Source organism: Nycticebus coucang, chromosome 7, assembly GCF_027406575.1.
Source record: "Nycticebus coucang isolate mNycCou1 chromosome 7, mNycCou1.pri, whole genome shotgun sequence".
NCBI classification, from domain to species: domain Eukaryota; kingdom Metazoa; phylum Chordata; class Mammalia; order Primates; family Lorisidae; genus Nycticebus; species Nycticebus coucang.
Window position 1 is genome coordinate 115,502,039 of NC_069786.1, and position 15,049 is coordinate 115,517,087.

At 53.9% G+C, this 15,049-nt stretch overlaps 3 protein-coding genes across 7 annotated transcripts in view; 2 read left to right on the top strand and 1 right to left on the bottom strand.

Moving 5' to 3' along the window:
• Window positions 1-625: 625 nt before the first annotated feature.
• GPBAR1 (G protein-coupled bile acid receptor 1) lies at window positions 626-5,592 on the top strand. The gene is made up of 3 exons (XM_053598025.1): window positions 626-809; window positions 2,738-2,858; window positions 4,464-5,592. The coding sequence occupies exon 3, from the start codon at window positions 4,509-4,511 to the stop codon at window positions 5,499-5,501; it is 993 nt and encodes a 330-aa protein (XP_053454000.1). The 5' UTR covers window positions 626-809; window positions 2,738-2,858; window positions 4,464-4,508; the 3' UTR covers window positions 5,502-5,592.
• Window positions 5,593-5,863: 271 nt separating this feature from the next.
• Window positions 5,864-11,412, bottom strand: AAMP (angio associated migratory cell protein). Of its 2 annotated transcripts, none has more exons than XM_053598001.1 (11): window positions 11,127-11,412; window positions 10,523-10,678; window positions 9,728-9,847; window positions 9,033-9,172; window positions 8,625-8,769; window positions 8,250-8,333; window positions 8,018-8,133; window positions 7,761-7,864; window positions 7,538-7,628; window positions 7,184-7,338; window positions 5,864-6,344 (listed from the first exon to the last, which is right to left on the bottom strand). In XM_053598001.1, the coding sequence occupies exons 1-11, from the start codon at window positions 11,245-11,247 to the stop codon at window positions 6,269-6,271; spliced, it is 1,308 nt and encodes a 435-aa protein (XP_053453976.1). In that variant the 5' UTR covers window positions 11,248-11,412; the 3' UTR covers window positions 5,864-6,268. The 2 variants fall into 2 exon arrangements, with proteins under 2 accessions (XP_053453976.1, XP_053453975.1); XM_053598000.1 differs by having other exon boundaries at window positions 10,523-10,681; window positions 11,127-11,333.
• A 139-nt stretch (window positions 11,413-11,551) lies between these two features.
• Window positions 11,552-15,049, top strand: part of PNKD (PNKD metallo-beta-lactamase domain containing) — an 88,333-nt gene continuing 84,835 nt past the window's right edge. The window contains exons 1-3 of one of the 4 annotated variants that reach the window (XM_053598016.1): window positions 11,552-11,759; window positions 12,531-12,699; window positions 13,757-14,137. In XM_053598016.1, coding sequence (XP_053453991.1) covers window positions 11,693-11,759; window positions 12,531-12,699; window positions 13,757-13,949 — 429 coding nt within the window. In that variant the 5' untranslated portion in view covers window positions 11,552-11,692 and the 3' untranslated portion in view covers window positions 13,950-14,137. The other 3 variants (XM_053598015.1, XM_053598012.1, XM_053598014.1) reach the window with 3 other exon arrangements.

Sequence of the window (15,049 nt, forward strand, 5' to 3'; positions counted from 1 at the left end):
CCCCTTCTGGGGACTACTAAAAGTACCATAGTTTTCCGTAGCTTGTAGGGTCAGTATCTGTTGTTGCAGTTTTTGGCTGGGGCTGGGTTTGAACCCACCACCTTTGGTATATGGGGCTGGTGCCCTATTCTTTGGGTCAGTATCTAATCCAGACAGCCATCCCATGCCTGGAGGATCCAGTGTTTTATGCCTAACAGAAAAGCAGGATTTCCTCTATCTGTACTAATGACTTAGGTTTAAGGCATCCTGAAGTCAAGTTTGTGTTCAGAGGCCCTAAGGGTGCACCTGCTCTTACCAGTGGGGAGTGTTGAAAAGTGGCACAGGGAGGCTAGCCAGGGTCCAGGAAGCCCTGCCCCCGCCGGTCCAGGGCTCATAGCCCTGGCCCTCGGGTATCACACCTACCCAGCCCCAAATATCATGGTTCAGCAGAGAGAAATTCAAATACCTATTAGCATGGAAGTGGACAGAGGAGGCCCAGAAGTCTGGGTTATTTATCGTGAAACAGACTACCTCAGGAAGAGAGCTGGGTCTAGGGCGCAGAGTCAGCTGAATAGAACTCTAAAAACTGCATCTGTGCGGGTGAAGGGAAGCCAGAGGATGAGTCAGCCCCAGGGTTAATGAAGGAGCAAAGAGGAACTAGATGATCCAGTAAGGAAGAAATGGCCGAATGGGGAACAGACTCCCCAGCTGCCACCCACCTAAGTTTGTCCCCCTTCGCATGTCATTCCACACAGTGTTTAGACAGAGCCTCGAAGAAGAAACACAGACATCCTGGATCCTGCAGGGAGACAAGGGCTGGGAACGAGGAGGTCTGTTTATTCCTGGCAGTCCCCATATCCAAGGGGCCCCACATCCACTTGTGTCAACTCTCCCAGAGCTTCCCTGACTTCTGCCCAACCAGGTAGCGTGGGTCCTGAGCCTGGGTGCTAGAACGGAACCGGTGAGGATGGGATTGAAGGCTGGATGCTTTCATGTCCCTGCTTTTTGTTCCAGTGGAGGTCCCAGCTCTCCAGGCCCCCGGGCTGGCTGTGAAGGGCTGGCAGACTCTCAGGTCTGCTGCCCTTTAGGGCCAGCCCTCTCCAGAGAGTACCAAAGTCTCCTTGCTCCATTGGCTTGTGCTCTTCAGCCCAGGAGTTCTTCCTAATGTCTCACCTCTAGCTATTTTGCTGCAGTATCTGCCTGCTTTCTCTCATTTCCAGCCTCAAGAGCATGTACCTGGGCTTCTCTCTGCCTCCTCACCCCAAATCTGCTTTTGATACAAGGTGGAAATCAGAGCCACCTCTTGGCTTCCTATCCTTGAACTTGCCCTTCCTTTTCACTGTACCTACTTTCCTCAGTTTCCTTGTGGAGCAGAAGTGGCATTCCCATGGCCAGGCACAGTGGCGTATGCCTATCTGTAATCCTAGCACTCTGGGAGGCCAAGGCGGGTGGATTGCCCTGAGCTCACAAGTTTGAGACCAGCCTGAGCAAGAGCTAGATCCCGTCTCTAAAAAAAAATAGCTGGGCATTGTGGCGTATGCCTGTAGTCCCCCTACTTGGGAGGCTGAGGCAAGAGAATCACTTAAGCCCAAGAGTTGGAAGTTGCTGTGACCTATGACATCACAGCACTCTATGGAAGTGACAAAGTGAGACTCTGTCTCAAAAAAAAAAAAGTGGCATTCTCCTCTTGCTTTTCATAGGCTCCCCATCTGCCTTCCTCAACAGAGGTGTTGCTTACAGGTAATAGGTTCAGAGAAAGGCAGAAATCCCAATAAGGATTAGGATTATTAACATAATAGCTATCATCATTAAGTGCCGTACTTATCACATGTTACCTCCTTTAGTCTCACAACAGGTAAAGTACAAAAAAATTCCATTTTACAGATGAGGAAACTAAGACAAGAGAACTTCAGTAATTTGCCTAAGTTCACACAGTTAAAAATATAGGATCCCAGATAGCTCTGATTGCAACACTGGCTCATGCCTCTTCATGATCATGGAGAAAGAGAGAAAAACCCATAAAGCACTGGGGTATGCACAGTTATAGGTTACCCCATGCATTCCCCACAGCCAAGAAGTTGTTTTTCTTGTTCCCATTTTACAGAGGAAAACCCAAAGCCCAGCAGTAGCTTGCCCAAGGTCACATCCCCAGAGCCATTTATACTTCATAGTCCAGAACATGACTCAGAAGGTAATTGAGCAAAGTGTGGAATGACCAGATTCAGGAAGGCAAGGCTGGCTTTGTAAGCCGATGGGCCCATCAGGTTATGGGATGGGACCAGTTAAGATCCTCAGTACCAAACTCCCACTGCTGCTATCACCAGAGGCACGACCTGTAGCAGGTGGCAGAAGTATGGAGCTGGCCTTGCTGTCATCTGGCTGGCACTCCCAGGGTTTAAGGTTTATAAATGTAAATACGTTAGCTGAGGCAGGAAGTGGGGAGGGGTAGACTACATCATTATTATTCATGAACGGGGATGCAGTTTCTCAGATTAGCTGGGCACTAGTGGGAGATAGGGCTCCAAGCTGAGATAGGGGAGCCACCACCTAGGTGGCAAGGTGTGTCCGGTTGGCTATGGCTGGTGGCACTAATTCTGAAGGATAGGACAGGGCTAGGGGTTGCTGCAGCTCACCAAGTGCCAGGTCCCACCCCCAGAGGCGGGGCCAGTAGTCAGCGGCTGCTACTCCATCCCTCCCGGAACCCAGGCAGGGGCAGAGCCTGGACAGACGAGGTGAGCTGGGCCCACTGTCCCCACAGAGCAGAGGCACCATGCACTCACCAGCCAGGACACCAGACATGATCCAAAGACCTGCACAGCTGGCTGCAGCAACTCCTGGACACTGATGAAAGCCCAGTAACACCCGTCCTCAACAGCCATGTGAGTAGCTAGCCCTACACCCCACCACCCCACCCCCGACCGTACTTCAATACCTCAGCCCCAGGTCCTAGAGAGGTCACTGTGCCCAATCCAAACCACCAGCCCCTCCAGTGTGAGGGTGGTACAGCCAGCATCCTACTGGGAAATCACACCACAGGCTGCTTCCTGCCCTTCTTACTGTCCCTGTGGAGATGGGGTAGGAAGAATCACTCCACACACAGGCCAAGTTTTGGGTAAAGAATCCTGAGTCTTGTGGAGTTTAAAAAAAAATTATGGATGGTGGCGCCTGTGGCTCAGTGAGTAGGGCGCCGGCCCCATATGCCGAGGGTGGCAGGTTCAAACCCAGCCCCGGCCAAACTGCAATAAAAAAAAAAAAAAAATTATGGTGCAAGGAGGAAGGGGACCGGAAATTGGAGGGCCTCTGGATACAGAAAGATGACCTGGGTGGAGGGCATAGGGGAGACTGAGGAAGAAGAACCAGGGCTGAGGGCAAGGGAAAGAGGCCCAGGGGTGCAAGGGTTTAGAGGCTCAGGTCAGGGCACTGGAGAATCTGAGTCTGGAGGGAGAGCATCTTCTTTTCAGCTCATGGTGGCCATGGGGCCCTGATCCTCTGACTTGGAGGGACATGGGGAGTAGGAATCCTTTCCTTATTGATTTTAATCCCAGCAACAGCAGTTGCTCCGCTGTGATAGAAGCAGGAGCTTCTGCAGGACCCAGGACCCCTCCCCTGTCACCAGGATTTGGCCACAAGGACATGGCACTGGAGGACTGAGACCAAGGAGTGAAGGGGAGGATAGGGACAGATCAGAGCCACAGAGAGGCCAGGCCCTGCCCATTGGCTTCTCTTCCCTGTCATCTGGCTCAGCTTTGGGCCCTGGGAGTCTGTGGAGGGGGTCTTCTTGCTGCTGGTATCTCCACTCTCACTGCCAAGGGTCCCCTCCCCCTGCTCCTCTCTTCCCTCTGGTTCCTAGGAAGGGCCTTGTTGCTAATGTAGAGCTGACAGTCAAGTTTATGGGCTGGAAGTCCTACCCGGAGGCTGCTCACTGAACTGTAATGGGCTACAAGGACAGATGGGAGGAAGAGTGCGGGAGACAGGGCACCCCGTTTGTACCCCAGACTTGGCCCCAAAGGAGCCCCTCACCTGATGGCTGGTTGGAAGGCCACTGCACACTAGCTAGACTTGTCCTCTCCTTTTGTTCTTTTAGAAGCCACCCAGGTGGAGGCCAGGAGGTACAACACCCCTGTGGGGCTGGGTGCTCTGTCATGTAGTCTAAACAGAGGTGGAGACACAGCTGCCCAGGGGAGGCCAGGCAGACAGCAGAAAGGGGTAAAGCTGGCCCTATGGGGACTGTCTGAGGGCAGCCACTGGTTAAATCCCCTTGCTGTTACCCTACCGGTGTTACCAGACCTGATTTTTCAAGAAAAAAACAAAATATGTGTTTTATATACATTTTTAATTGGCAATTAATTGAAAAATTATGTGTATCAGCAAACATGATATGGCCCCCAGCACGTGGATCTGCACGCTCTGGATTAACTTGCAGATCCCAGCAGGATAGCAACCTGCAACCCCACCCTAACTCTGATCCCGGGTCCTCCATGCAGGCATGCCAGCTGCTGCTTCAGGCCCGTTCTATCCCCAGCCCCAAGATGACAGCCAATAGCACTGAGGAGTGGCCCAGCTCTGTACCGAAGGAGGCTCTGGGGCTCTCTCTGGCCCTGGCAAGCCTCATCGTCGTGGCTAACCTGTTCCTGTCCCTGGGCATCGCTTGGGACCGCCGTCTGCGCAGCCCACCTGCTGGATGCTTCTTCCTAAGTCTGCTGCTGGCCGGGCTGCTCACAGGGCTGGCACTGCCCGTGCTGCCAGGGCTGTGGAACCAGAGCCGCCGGAGTTACTGGCCCTGTCTTCTTCTCTACTTGGCTCCCAATTTCTCCTTCCTCTCCCTGCTCGCCAACCTCCTGCTGGTGCATGGGGAGCGCTACATAGCAGTGCTGCGGCCACTCCGGCCTCCTGGGAGCACACGGCTGGCCCTGCTCCTCACCTGGGCTGGCCCCCTGCTGTTTGCCAGCCTACCTGCTCTGGGGTGGAACCACTGGACCCCTGGTGCCAACTGCAGCTCCCAGGCTGTCTTCCCAGCCCCCTACCTCTACCTCGAAATCTATGGGCTCCTGCTGCCCGCTGTGGGTGCTGCTGCCCTCCTTTCTGCCTGCGTGCTGGCCACTGCCCACCGCCAGCTGCAGGACATTCGTCGGCTGGAGCAGGCAGTGTGCCGTGACACACCTTCAGCCCTAGCCCGGGCCCTCACCTGGAGGCAGGCAAAGGCACAGGCAGGAGCCACACTACTCTTCGTGCTGTGCTGGGGGCCCTACGTGGCTACCCTGCTCCTCTCAGTCCTGGCCTTTGAGCAGCGCCCACCACTGGGGGCTGGAACTCTGTTGTCCCTCCTCTCACTGGGCAGTGCCAGTGCGGCGGCCGTGCCTGTGGCCATGGGGCTGGGTGATCAGCGATACACAGCCCCCTGGAAGGCGGCTGCCCAAAGATGGCTACAAGGGCTGCGGGGAAGGGTCTCCAGGGGCAGTCCAGGCCCTAGCACTGCCTACCACACTAGCAGTCAAAGCAGTGTCGACCCGGACTTGAACTAGGCCTGGGCTGACCCTACCATAGCATCCACCCATCTCCATCAAGCCTGTCTCCACAGATCCCCACTTTTCAGGGTCAAAGACCCTGCCCTGACTGAATAAAGGCCATTTATAGTTATCTCACTCCGTATCTCAGAAGGGAGAGGCAGGTGGAGCAGCTATGCAAAGAACCTCAAAAGAGATGTGTGGAATAAGGGAGATTCCGACTCAGACAGGCAAGTAATTGTTGGTATGAAGAGACCACCCCCGGGAGAGTATGAGCTGACACACTTGACATGGAGCAGATCGGGAGGGGAGCCTCACTGGCATGGCCCTCACTAGCTCCTCCTCGCTCCCAACACCACAAAATCCACACAGGCATTGTCTCTGGGAAGTATATTTTATTTACATTTTTAAAGTCTGTAACTAGTATCTCTTCCTCCTTTCCATCCCCAGAGACTTGGGAAGGGAAAGAACGGGAACCTCAAATACCTACTCCCCACATACAAATACACACCCCCATGGCTCACACCAGCAAAGGAAAGTGAAAGAGAGGCCTGACCCCCACTCGAAGGGCTGGCCAGGCCTGGAAGAGGGAGAAGGGGAGGGGGCCTAGGGCTGGGTCTCTAAAGAGGAGAAAAGCACAAGAGGGGGGCAAATCAGCTGAAGGAGTTGGAAAGTAGTCCAAGGCCCCTCCCCTCCTCTTCCCTCTGTACCCTACCGCCTCCGCTGGTGGGGGGGCTCCCCTCATCCCCCCTCAACACCAGACACAAAGGCAGAGGCTGCAGCCATTAACGGTCAGGTCTCTGGACGCAAAATACTTTCGCTTTATGGTCTCCTGATGTGGTCACCACCAGGGAGGCATCTCTGTAAATAGAAAGCATGTAGGTGAAGGGATGGGACAATCTGAGGACAACCCAAGCCCACCCTAGGGCCTCCTCTAGCACATCTTTTTTTTTTTTTTTTTTAAGAAACGGGGTCTCAGGGCGGCGCCTATGGCTTGTGAATAGGGAAGGGCCCCATATCCTGAGGGTGGTGGGTGTGAACCCGGCCCCAGCCAAACAGCAACAACAAAAAAAATTGCTGGGCGATATGGTGGGTGCCTGTAGTCCCAGTTACTCAGGAGGCTGAGGCAAGAGAATCGGCTAAGCCCAAGAGCTGGAGGTTGCTATGAGCTGTGATGCCACCGTACTCTACCGAGGGCAACAAAGTGAGACTCTGTCTATTAAAAAAAAAAAAAAAAAGGGTTCCACTCTTGGTTAGGCTGGCCTTGAACTGCTGAGCTCAAGCAATCCACCCACCTCAGCTTCCCAAAGTGCTAGGATTACGGGCATGAGCCACTATACCCAGCATCTGGCACATCCTCAATGCTAGACCCCAGTGCCTAGCGCTGTGCTGCCACCTCCACACAGCCAGCAAGGGGATCAAAGAAGGAAAGCCCAGCAGAGGAGAATCACAGAACTGACTCATACAGGAAAAATGAATGACCGGGATGTGAGACCCTAGGTAGGTCCCTGTCATCTACTGGGTCGGGGGCTGGATTAGCAGTAACAATTCCCTGGGCTGTGAACACTCAGGCTTCTTAGCATTCCTGCCTCACAGGGTACAACCAGGCCTCGGGTCCCAGCTTTCCTCAGCAATCTCCTCCCATACCCCAAGAACCCTTCCAAACACACAGAGATCCAGCCCTTGCCCCTTTCGCTTACTTGCTGAGGGCAAAGTCCAGGATCTCGGCTGTATGGCCCCGGTAGTCAGTGAGCAGCCGGCCAGTCCGGGCGTCCCAGAGGCGCACAATGCCGTCCAGACTACAGGTGTAAACCACAGCGGTACCTGCCTCCCACAGCAGCTGCACGATGCCCGACTGCCCCGGGGTGTGACAGATGCAGGGTGGAGGTCAGAGTAGGAAGAGCTGAAAGGCATCTGCTCCCACCTCTCATGGAGCGAAAGCCACAGAGAAGGACCAAGCAGGAACCAGGTCTGGGGTAGATGCACCCAGAGAGCTGGGTTTTCCTATGGCCATGGCCATAGCCCATGGGGAACCCAGCTCCAGCTGTCCATACCTGGTGCTGACACTGGTGCCTAAGGGTCTGCGTAGACAGGTCATAGATAGCCAAGGTCCCATCCAGGTAGCCAACAGCTGCCAGAGGCATCCTGAACCAAGAACACCACCATGAGGACACATGCCCTGCCTCTCCCTTGGGGCCCCAGCCCAGGCCCCTCCCATAAGCCTCCTCTTCCTCCAATCCTCCCTGTCTTCAGGCCAAGGCCTTGGCTCACACTCACACACTGCAGAAGCCCAAGGACTCCACTGAGTTGGACTCACTCTCCTCCCCTTCTCCCAGGTTGGGCTGGGAGGCCACAGTCTCAGGTCTGAAAACACCCACCACCTGTAGGTGAGAGAGGATCACAGGGGTCCTGGAATCTCAGTCCTCTGATAAAAAGACTAGGAGATAGAGGGACAGAGTGAAGAATGAAAAAGAAAGGAAAGAAGTCACAGGAAAGCAGAGGGCCCCCCAGTCAGGCTCCAGGGGTCCACTCACCTTGCCAGTGGTGGCACTGACCAGCTTGGCCTGGCAGTCCACAGAGCCAGTTAGGATCAGGCTGCCATCCTGATTGGTGGCAACACAAGTCAGAGGGCCCTGGTGACCCTCAGTCCCTAGGTTAGAACAAGGGGGACAGGCTTTATCCTATCTCCCCTCTGAGTACTGCCCTGGGGTTTCAACCCCCTCCCCAAGGTGCAGGTTGACACCCCCCACCCCCGACCTCTGATACCTTTCAGTACATGGATGGGGTTTCCCTGCTTCAGGTCCCAAATCCTGATAGTGCCATCTTCATAGCCTACCACAGCTCTCTTCCCTGAAGGGCCAGAGGCACAGGTGGAGAGAAGACAGAGTGTGCACTGAGACACAAAGAGCAAGAGAAGGGGGTGGGGGGAAGGGAGAGGCAAGAACAGAGTAAGGGCACAGACACTGCCCCAGTTCAGGGCAGGAGGAAGGTGCTGTCAGCTCTGGGGCCTAGGAGTTAAGCACTCCCAAGAGCAGGCTTCAGAGTTTGCCAACTGTGGCTCAGGAGGGAGCTTAAGAAGGTGCCTAACTCTGGATTCAACCTCTGCACCCAGGAAAGGACACTCAAGGGAGCTGTTCTCACCATCAGGGAGGACTCGGCCACAGGTCGCTGGGCAGTTGGGACCCTGAAAAGTCTTACAGTCACCATTCGGGACCTTCCACATCCAGGTGTTGCCATCAGCTGTGCCCGCCAGTAGGACAGGTGCCCGAGGGTGCCACTCCATCCACTGGGCAGGGAAAAAGGTATAACACGGAGACCCATCATCTCGATCTCACCTAGGAGTCTGCCCCATGAGCCCTAACCAAGGTTTCCCTACTTCTGGGATCAGCACATACTTTCCAGTAACAAATACAGACATTCTTGCTATACTCTGAGGTGCACTGGCTCCATGCTAGCTTGTTCCTTATAGATAGGACTGTCCCCCCGAGTTCTTATCCCCCCCATCCACCCGAGGTCCCACAGAGCTGAAGCCCATTCCGATGATCTCACCTCCAGGTCTCCTGCTTCAAAGGACCAGACCTCCTCCTTGGTGTCCACCTGCCACACTTTCAAGAGGCCACTCATGTCCCCTGTGGCCACTAGGGTAGAGTCATGGCTAAAACCAGCACAAGTCACAGAGTCTTTATGGCCTGAAAAGTGGGCAGAAAGAAAACAAACAATAAGATACCTACTGCTAGGGACAAATGACCCCAGTATCTGGCCTCCTGAAAGGGGTGACTAGGGAAAAAAAGAGAAAAAGGGGTGGTGGCATGTTCTATAGTCCCAGCTAGCTGGGTTCAAGATCAAACTGGGCAACATAGCAAGACTGCATCTCAAAACAGCCCAGGTGTCCCCAGAAGAAACACTCCTGGCCTCCCTCACCCAAGCATATCCCAGGCTCCTATTTCTTCTGTTGCTGTTCACTCTATACCTCTCCTTAAATTCTATGTCATTCCCTCCATCCAACTACTCCTACACCAGTGTCACCTCCCCAGGTCTTTGCTAGACTCCCTCAACCAATTAGTGCCTCCTGAGCCTGCAATAGACTATTATATGTGTATACTCCTCTGTAGCCCTGGGCCCCAGCACAGAGTTGGCACAAAACAGGTCACTAAATGGCTGTTGGATACACAACCACTGGAGGGCAGGCCCCTACGATATCCAAGGAACCTGGCCCTCCCAGGCCTCTAACCCAGCCCCCTTACCTGCACACTCAAAGAGCAGCTCCCCATCGCTGAGCCTCCACACAAAGGCTTTGTCGTCTTCACCCCCTGTCACTGCTAAGGTGTTGGTTTTGGGGTCCAGGCTCACACAAAACACAGATGCTGTCCCAAGAAATAGTCCATGGTAAGGTGACAGAGCTGCCACCCAGGATTCTGTCCTCCAGAAGCCCACCCCATTTCACCCAAAGCAACTTGACTTTCATTCTGAAAAAGAGTCTAACTTATTCTAAGTTTAAAGCATCAGTTTTTAAGAGAAAGCCTTCCCCAAGCTTAAGTCATTCTCCATGACAGAAGTCACCCACACTGAAGCCATGGATAAGGGGTACATGTACAGGGCTTTCTGTTCACAGCATGGGATGCCACCAGGCTGGGTAAAAAAGAGAGCCAGAGAGCATTATGTTGTAGGTTTTTTGCTAAGAACTAGTATTTGAGAAGATTATTAAAACTATGCTCTAAAAGGTATTATCTCTAATTCATACTCAAGGTACCTTCATTAACTCTTATCAAAGATAACTTTTTAAAATAAAACTAAGACCCAGAGGTTAACAAAGGTTAGTAGGTAAGTAAGACAGGCAGGATTTGAACCCAGGTTGTCTCAACAGACTCCAGACCCAAGCCCATCCCACCATACTGACCCCTACCCTTAAGCTCCTCCAGGGCAAGACCAGCATATTTCCCTTCTCTGTGTCACTCTCAGTGCTATTTTGTCCAAGGTGTATGTCTGATGCTCACATGCCCACTGGGACTGATTTAAGGTGGATCTCCTCAGAGACCTACCTGAGTGCAAGGCAAAGGTGACCTCACTATCGTCGGGGCCCTCCATGCTTCCGACCACCCCTTCTTGAGGTTCCAGAACCCAGCCCTCTTCGTTGCCCTCTTCTTCTTCTTCCTCTTCTTCAAAGTCCACATCTTCCATCTCCTGGGCCAGATCATCTGCTTTGGGAACAGGGTTAAAAGACGGGGCTCAGGAAGCGGTAAGAAGCGTCAGCAGGCCTGAGGCTCGGTCATTGGGCAAGAGGGTAAGGTGGAGTCAGATACACTGGGTGTAGCGGGGGCGAGAAGCGGCAGGGAGGAGGGGGCTTGTGGGACGGAGGCCAGGAGACCAGGTCTAAGGACCTAGGGCAGGCCAGCGACTGTGCGGGGAAGGGAGGGCCGAGGGGATGATGGGAAGGGGGTGTGTGAGGGGAAGGGCCAGAGGAGACGTCAGGGAGCCCCCACCCCTCCAGGCCTGAGAACTAAGTGTGGGATGGGGGAGGGGATGGAGAAGGATGTCGGTAGGAATCACTGGTGGGGTGTGGACCGGAGGGGAGAGCAGCAGGGGTCAGAGGCCAGGGGTGAGCGCCTTCTGCCTGTCCCATGGCCTGAGAACGGCAGTTCTCACCCGGGTCCGGTGGACCAGGATCCAGTTCTACCACCTCGATAATCTCTTCATCACCATGGAAGCTTAGGGTCTCCAGTGGGGGGGTGTCAGCGGCAGCCCCGCTTTCCGATTCAGACTCCATGCGGCGCAAGCAGCAGATCCACTTCTAGGGCCCAAACGCCTCCCAGAGTCAGCTCTGCGCGACGACGCGGAACTCGAGCCCCTCCTCCCGGGAGGAAGTAGGCGTAGGCGAGTCCCCGGCAGAAAGAGCGACGGCCCTTCGGCCACTAGCGATAGGGGTTGGCTGCCAGAATCACCAATCACAGTGCAGAGTTGGTAAACCGGGCCGGGGCGTGGCGAGGAGAACCCAAACTCCGCCCCACCTGACCCCGCCCCCAACAAGAGGCAAACAAGAGAGCGTGCGCGCCTCCGGGGTCTCCTGGGAAGAGTAGTTCTCTCGGGTCCGCTCCATGGACTTCTGGGAGTTGTAGTTTCTGGCCTGTAGGCAGGACGGAAGGAGCGGGGGAGGCCCCTTACGCAAACTACAATTCCCGGCTGGGAGCGCAGTGAAGGGGGGGGATCTGAACATGGCGGCGGTGGTAGCTGCTACAGCGCTGAAGGGCCGGGGGGCGAGAAATGCCCGCGTCCTCCGGGGTAAGGAGAGGGACCCCGGGGAGGGCAGGACTGCCGGAGATCCCTTTTCTTTCACATGTCACCAGCGAGGGCAGGAGGTCAGGGCTGTCTGTTGCTGCCCATACTTCTCTGCGGGATCTTAAGAGTCTGGGGGAGAAAAGATGCTCTCTAGAGGTCACCCAGTCCATCCCTCTGCCATCGGGCTGCCCGACACGTCTAGGGTTTTGCTGCAAAAGGGTGACCCAGGGAAGTCTTTTAGACTCCCGCGCTCCGGGTGTTTCACACTCACCGCAGTGCAGAGGAAAGAGCCTGGGACTTCTTGGAGGCTTGGGTTCTAGCCCCGGATAATTAGCAGTTTGACCTTGGGCGAAGTAGTTCGTCTCTGGGGCTTCAGTTTCCTCTTCTTTAAAATGAGGGGATGGAGTTGACTATCTGTAAGCTCCCTTCCAATGCTAGCATTCTGTAGTTTTAAATCTTTTCCCGGATTTCTTTCATACGTTTCATGTGAGTCCCACTGCAGTCCTTCCCATCCTGTCGTCTGAGATGAAGAACAGCAATGCTTGCCCTCCTGGCACCAGGGTGATGAGCCCGCAGTGACGTGGAAGTGGCTTCCAAAGGTGCCACCTTGATGACGATTTTCCCAATTCCCTTTGGATTCTCCCTGGCACTGTTACTTCAGACGGCAGTCACTCCCCTTCCTCAGATCTCAACCACTCCTCCTCAGCCCTTCCCCCTCTTCCCCTTTTTCTTTCTCCTCATCCTCTTACTGACCTTCCTGACCTCCATCCACAGGGATTCTCTCAGGAGCCGCGGCTAACAAGGCTTCCCAGAACCGGACTCGGGCACTGCAAAGCCACAGCTCCTCAGAGTGCAAGGAGGAACCTGAGCCCCTGTCCCCTGAGTTGGAATACATTCCCAGAAAGAGGGGCAAGAATCCCATGAAAGCAGTGGGACTAGCCTGGTGAGTTTTAAGTGAGTTTAAGTTTGCTCACTAATGGGGAATAGCATCCAAGAGAGGGTAGGACTGAGAAACTCCTCTGAGTTTCAGGTGGTGAATTGAATCCAAAGTTGTGGGAACAGCTTTGCTGGGTTCAAGGATCTGAATCTCAGAGGAGCAGGACAGGGGAGGTGGGAAAATATGTGAAATTGGGGAGACAGTGGGTTTTCTGTGGAGTAACGTGAGCTGATCTGATTAAAATTTGGGTCCCTGGCCTCATCCTCCCTTTTGGGAGCTTAGGGTGAGACCCAAGTTTCAGTAATTAGTTAATTGAGGTCTTGTAAGATTATATTAGTTGTGTAATAGTGCCTAGGTGTTACAAACATTATTATTTTATCGACTCTGACCTTAAAACATATTGATCAAAATTAAAAGGGTAAGGAGGAGGAAGTTGTCATTTTTTTCAGCACCTGGGGTGTACCAATATTTTACCATGTAATATTTTAGGTTTCTGAGACAAATAATTTATTTATTCTGACATAAATACTACATCCCCCTTTTACAGAGGAGAGAACTGAGGCTCAGCTAGATTTTCACCAGGTCTGGTGACTCTGTGCTCTTTCCCCACACCAAGGTGTCTTCCAAGTAACAGTTACTCAGGTTAGGAAGGGGAGTCTCGAAGGGGATGTGGGGCAATTTGGGCAGAAAGGGACTTGGCCAAGATGCAAGGAATCACACACAGGCGCTATGGCAGGAGTGCAAGGTTCCTGCTGAAGAGTGTCAGGCTCTAGGGAAAAGGAATGAAGAAGAGGTAGGCAGAAACTCAACCACACTGGGCCTTTTGTGCCATGCCTAGGAGTTTGGACTTGGCCAAAAAGTGATGGAGAGCTGTTACAGAGCTTGAAGCAGGGGAGCAGGATCTGGTTTGTGTGGGTCCCTCAAGCAGCCAACATAGAGGATGAATTAGACACAAGAGGTATTTGCAGCATTCATCCAGTTGAAGCTGGAATGATTTCCCCTTAGCTCCTCTGGCTCAGGCTTGGCCCCTCCCCAAACCCCGTGCACATCTCCCCACCCCTAGGGCCATCGGCTTCCCCTGTGGTATCCTCCTCTTCATCCTCACCAAGCGGGAAGTGGACAAGGACCGTTTGAAGCAGATGAAGGCTCGGCAGAACATGCGGGCGTCCAACACGGGCGAGTATGAGAGCCAGAGGTTCAGGGCCTCCTCCCAACACGCCCCGTCCCCTGAAATTGGGTCACGGGTGCAGGCCTGAGGAGCTCTGCAACACTCCACTAGACTGTATTGACGTGAAGTCTCCGTTTTGGCCGGGATTCTGGTCCTTGCCTCTTGAGGTCCACCAGAGGGCGCGCAAAGCCCAGGCTGCTGCCAGCCCGCGCCCCTCCCACACCAAGGAGCCAGCCAAAGGCAAATAAAGTTATTGAGTGTTTGGGTGGAAAGGAACCAGGTCTGGGTTTGTGAGTCCCTTGGGACGGGAGGGGCAGTGGGTGGGGTTGGTTACTCATGCGTGCTCCATCTCACAGAAGAGCTCAGTGTTCCCGGCTGGATGGTGGGGCAACCACAGAGACTTAAGTGCAAGAAGCCTAGGCTGCGGCCCTGGGGACCAAGCCCTCAGAGCTACCAGCAGGGAGGGTGGGGCCCCACTCAGTTCTGAAACGAATAATAAAAAGAATCAAAGAAGGCATTCAGGGTGTGGAGGCAAAAAAGCACTACTCTTGGCTGAGTCCAAATGACTCAACATCTCTGGGCCTCAGTTTCCTCCCTTATAAGAAATTGGACTAGTGATTTCTAAGATGGAGTTCTGAACCCAACCTGCAATCCATCCCCTCCCCCATCTACAAAATCATCTGTGTCCATACAGCTTTGTGGGGAAGAGTTAATAGTTCTTGTGAGCTTTGGAAAAAGGTCCATGGCATAGATGAGATCAGCACTATGGTTGAGAGGTCCCTTCTAGATCCAGTGTTGCAGGGTTGAACACCCCCTTCACCAGCAGATTGCCTCTATCTCCAGGAAGCACTACAGAGTATTTGGTTACTTGCAAAAAATGGGAGAGACCAAGCAAGAATACAGAGGTAGGGGCGGCTCCTGTGGCTCAGTAGGTAAGGCGCCGGCCCCATATACCGAGGGTGGTGGGTTCAAACCTGGCCCCGGCTGAACTGCAACCAAAAAAAAAAAAATAGCTGGGCGTTGTGGCGGGCGCCTGTAGTCCCCAGCTACTTGGGAGGCTGAGGCAAGAGAATCGCTTAAGCCCAGGAGTTGGAGGTTGCTGTGAGCTGTGTGATGCCACGGCACTCTACCGAGGGCCATAAAGTGAGACTCTGTGTCTACAAAAAAAAAGAATACAGAGGTAGGAAG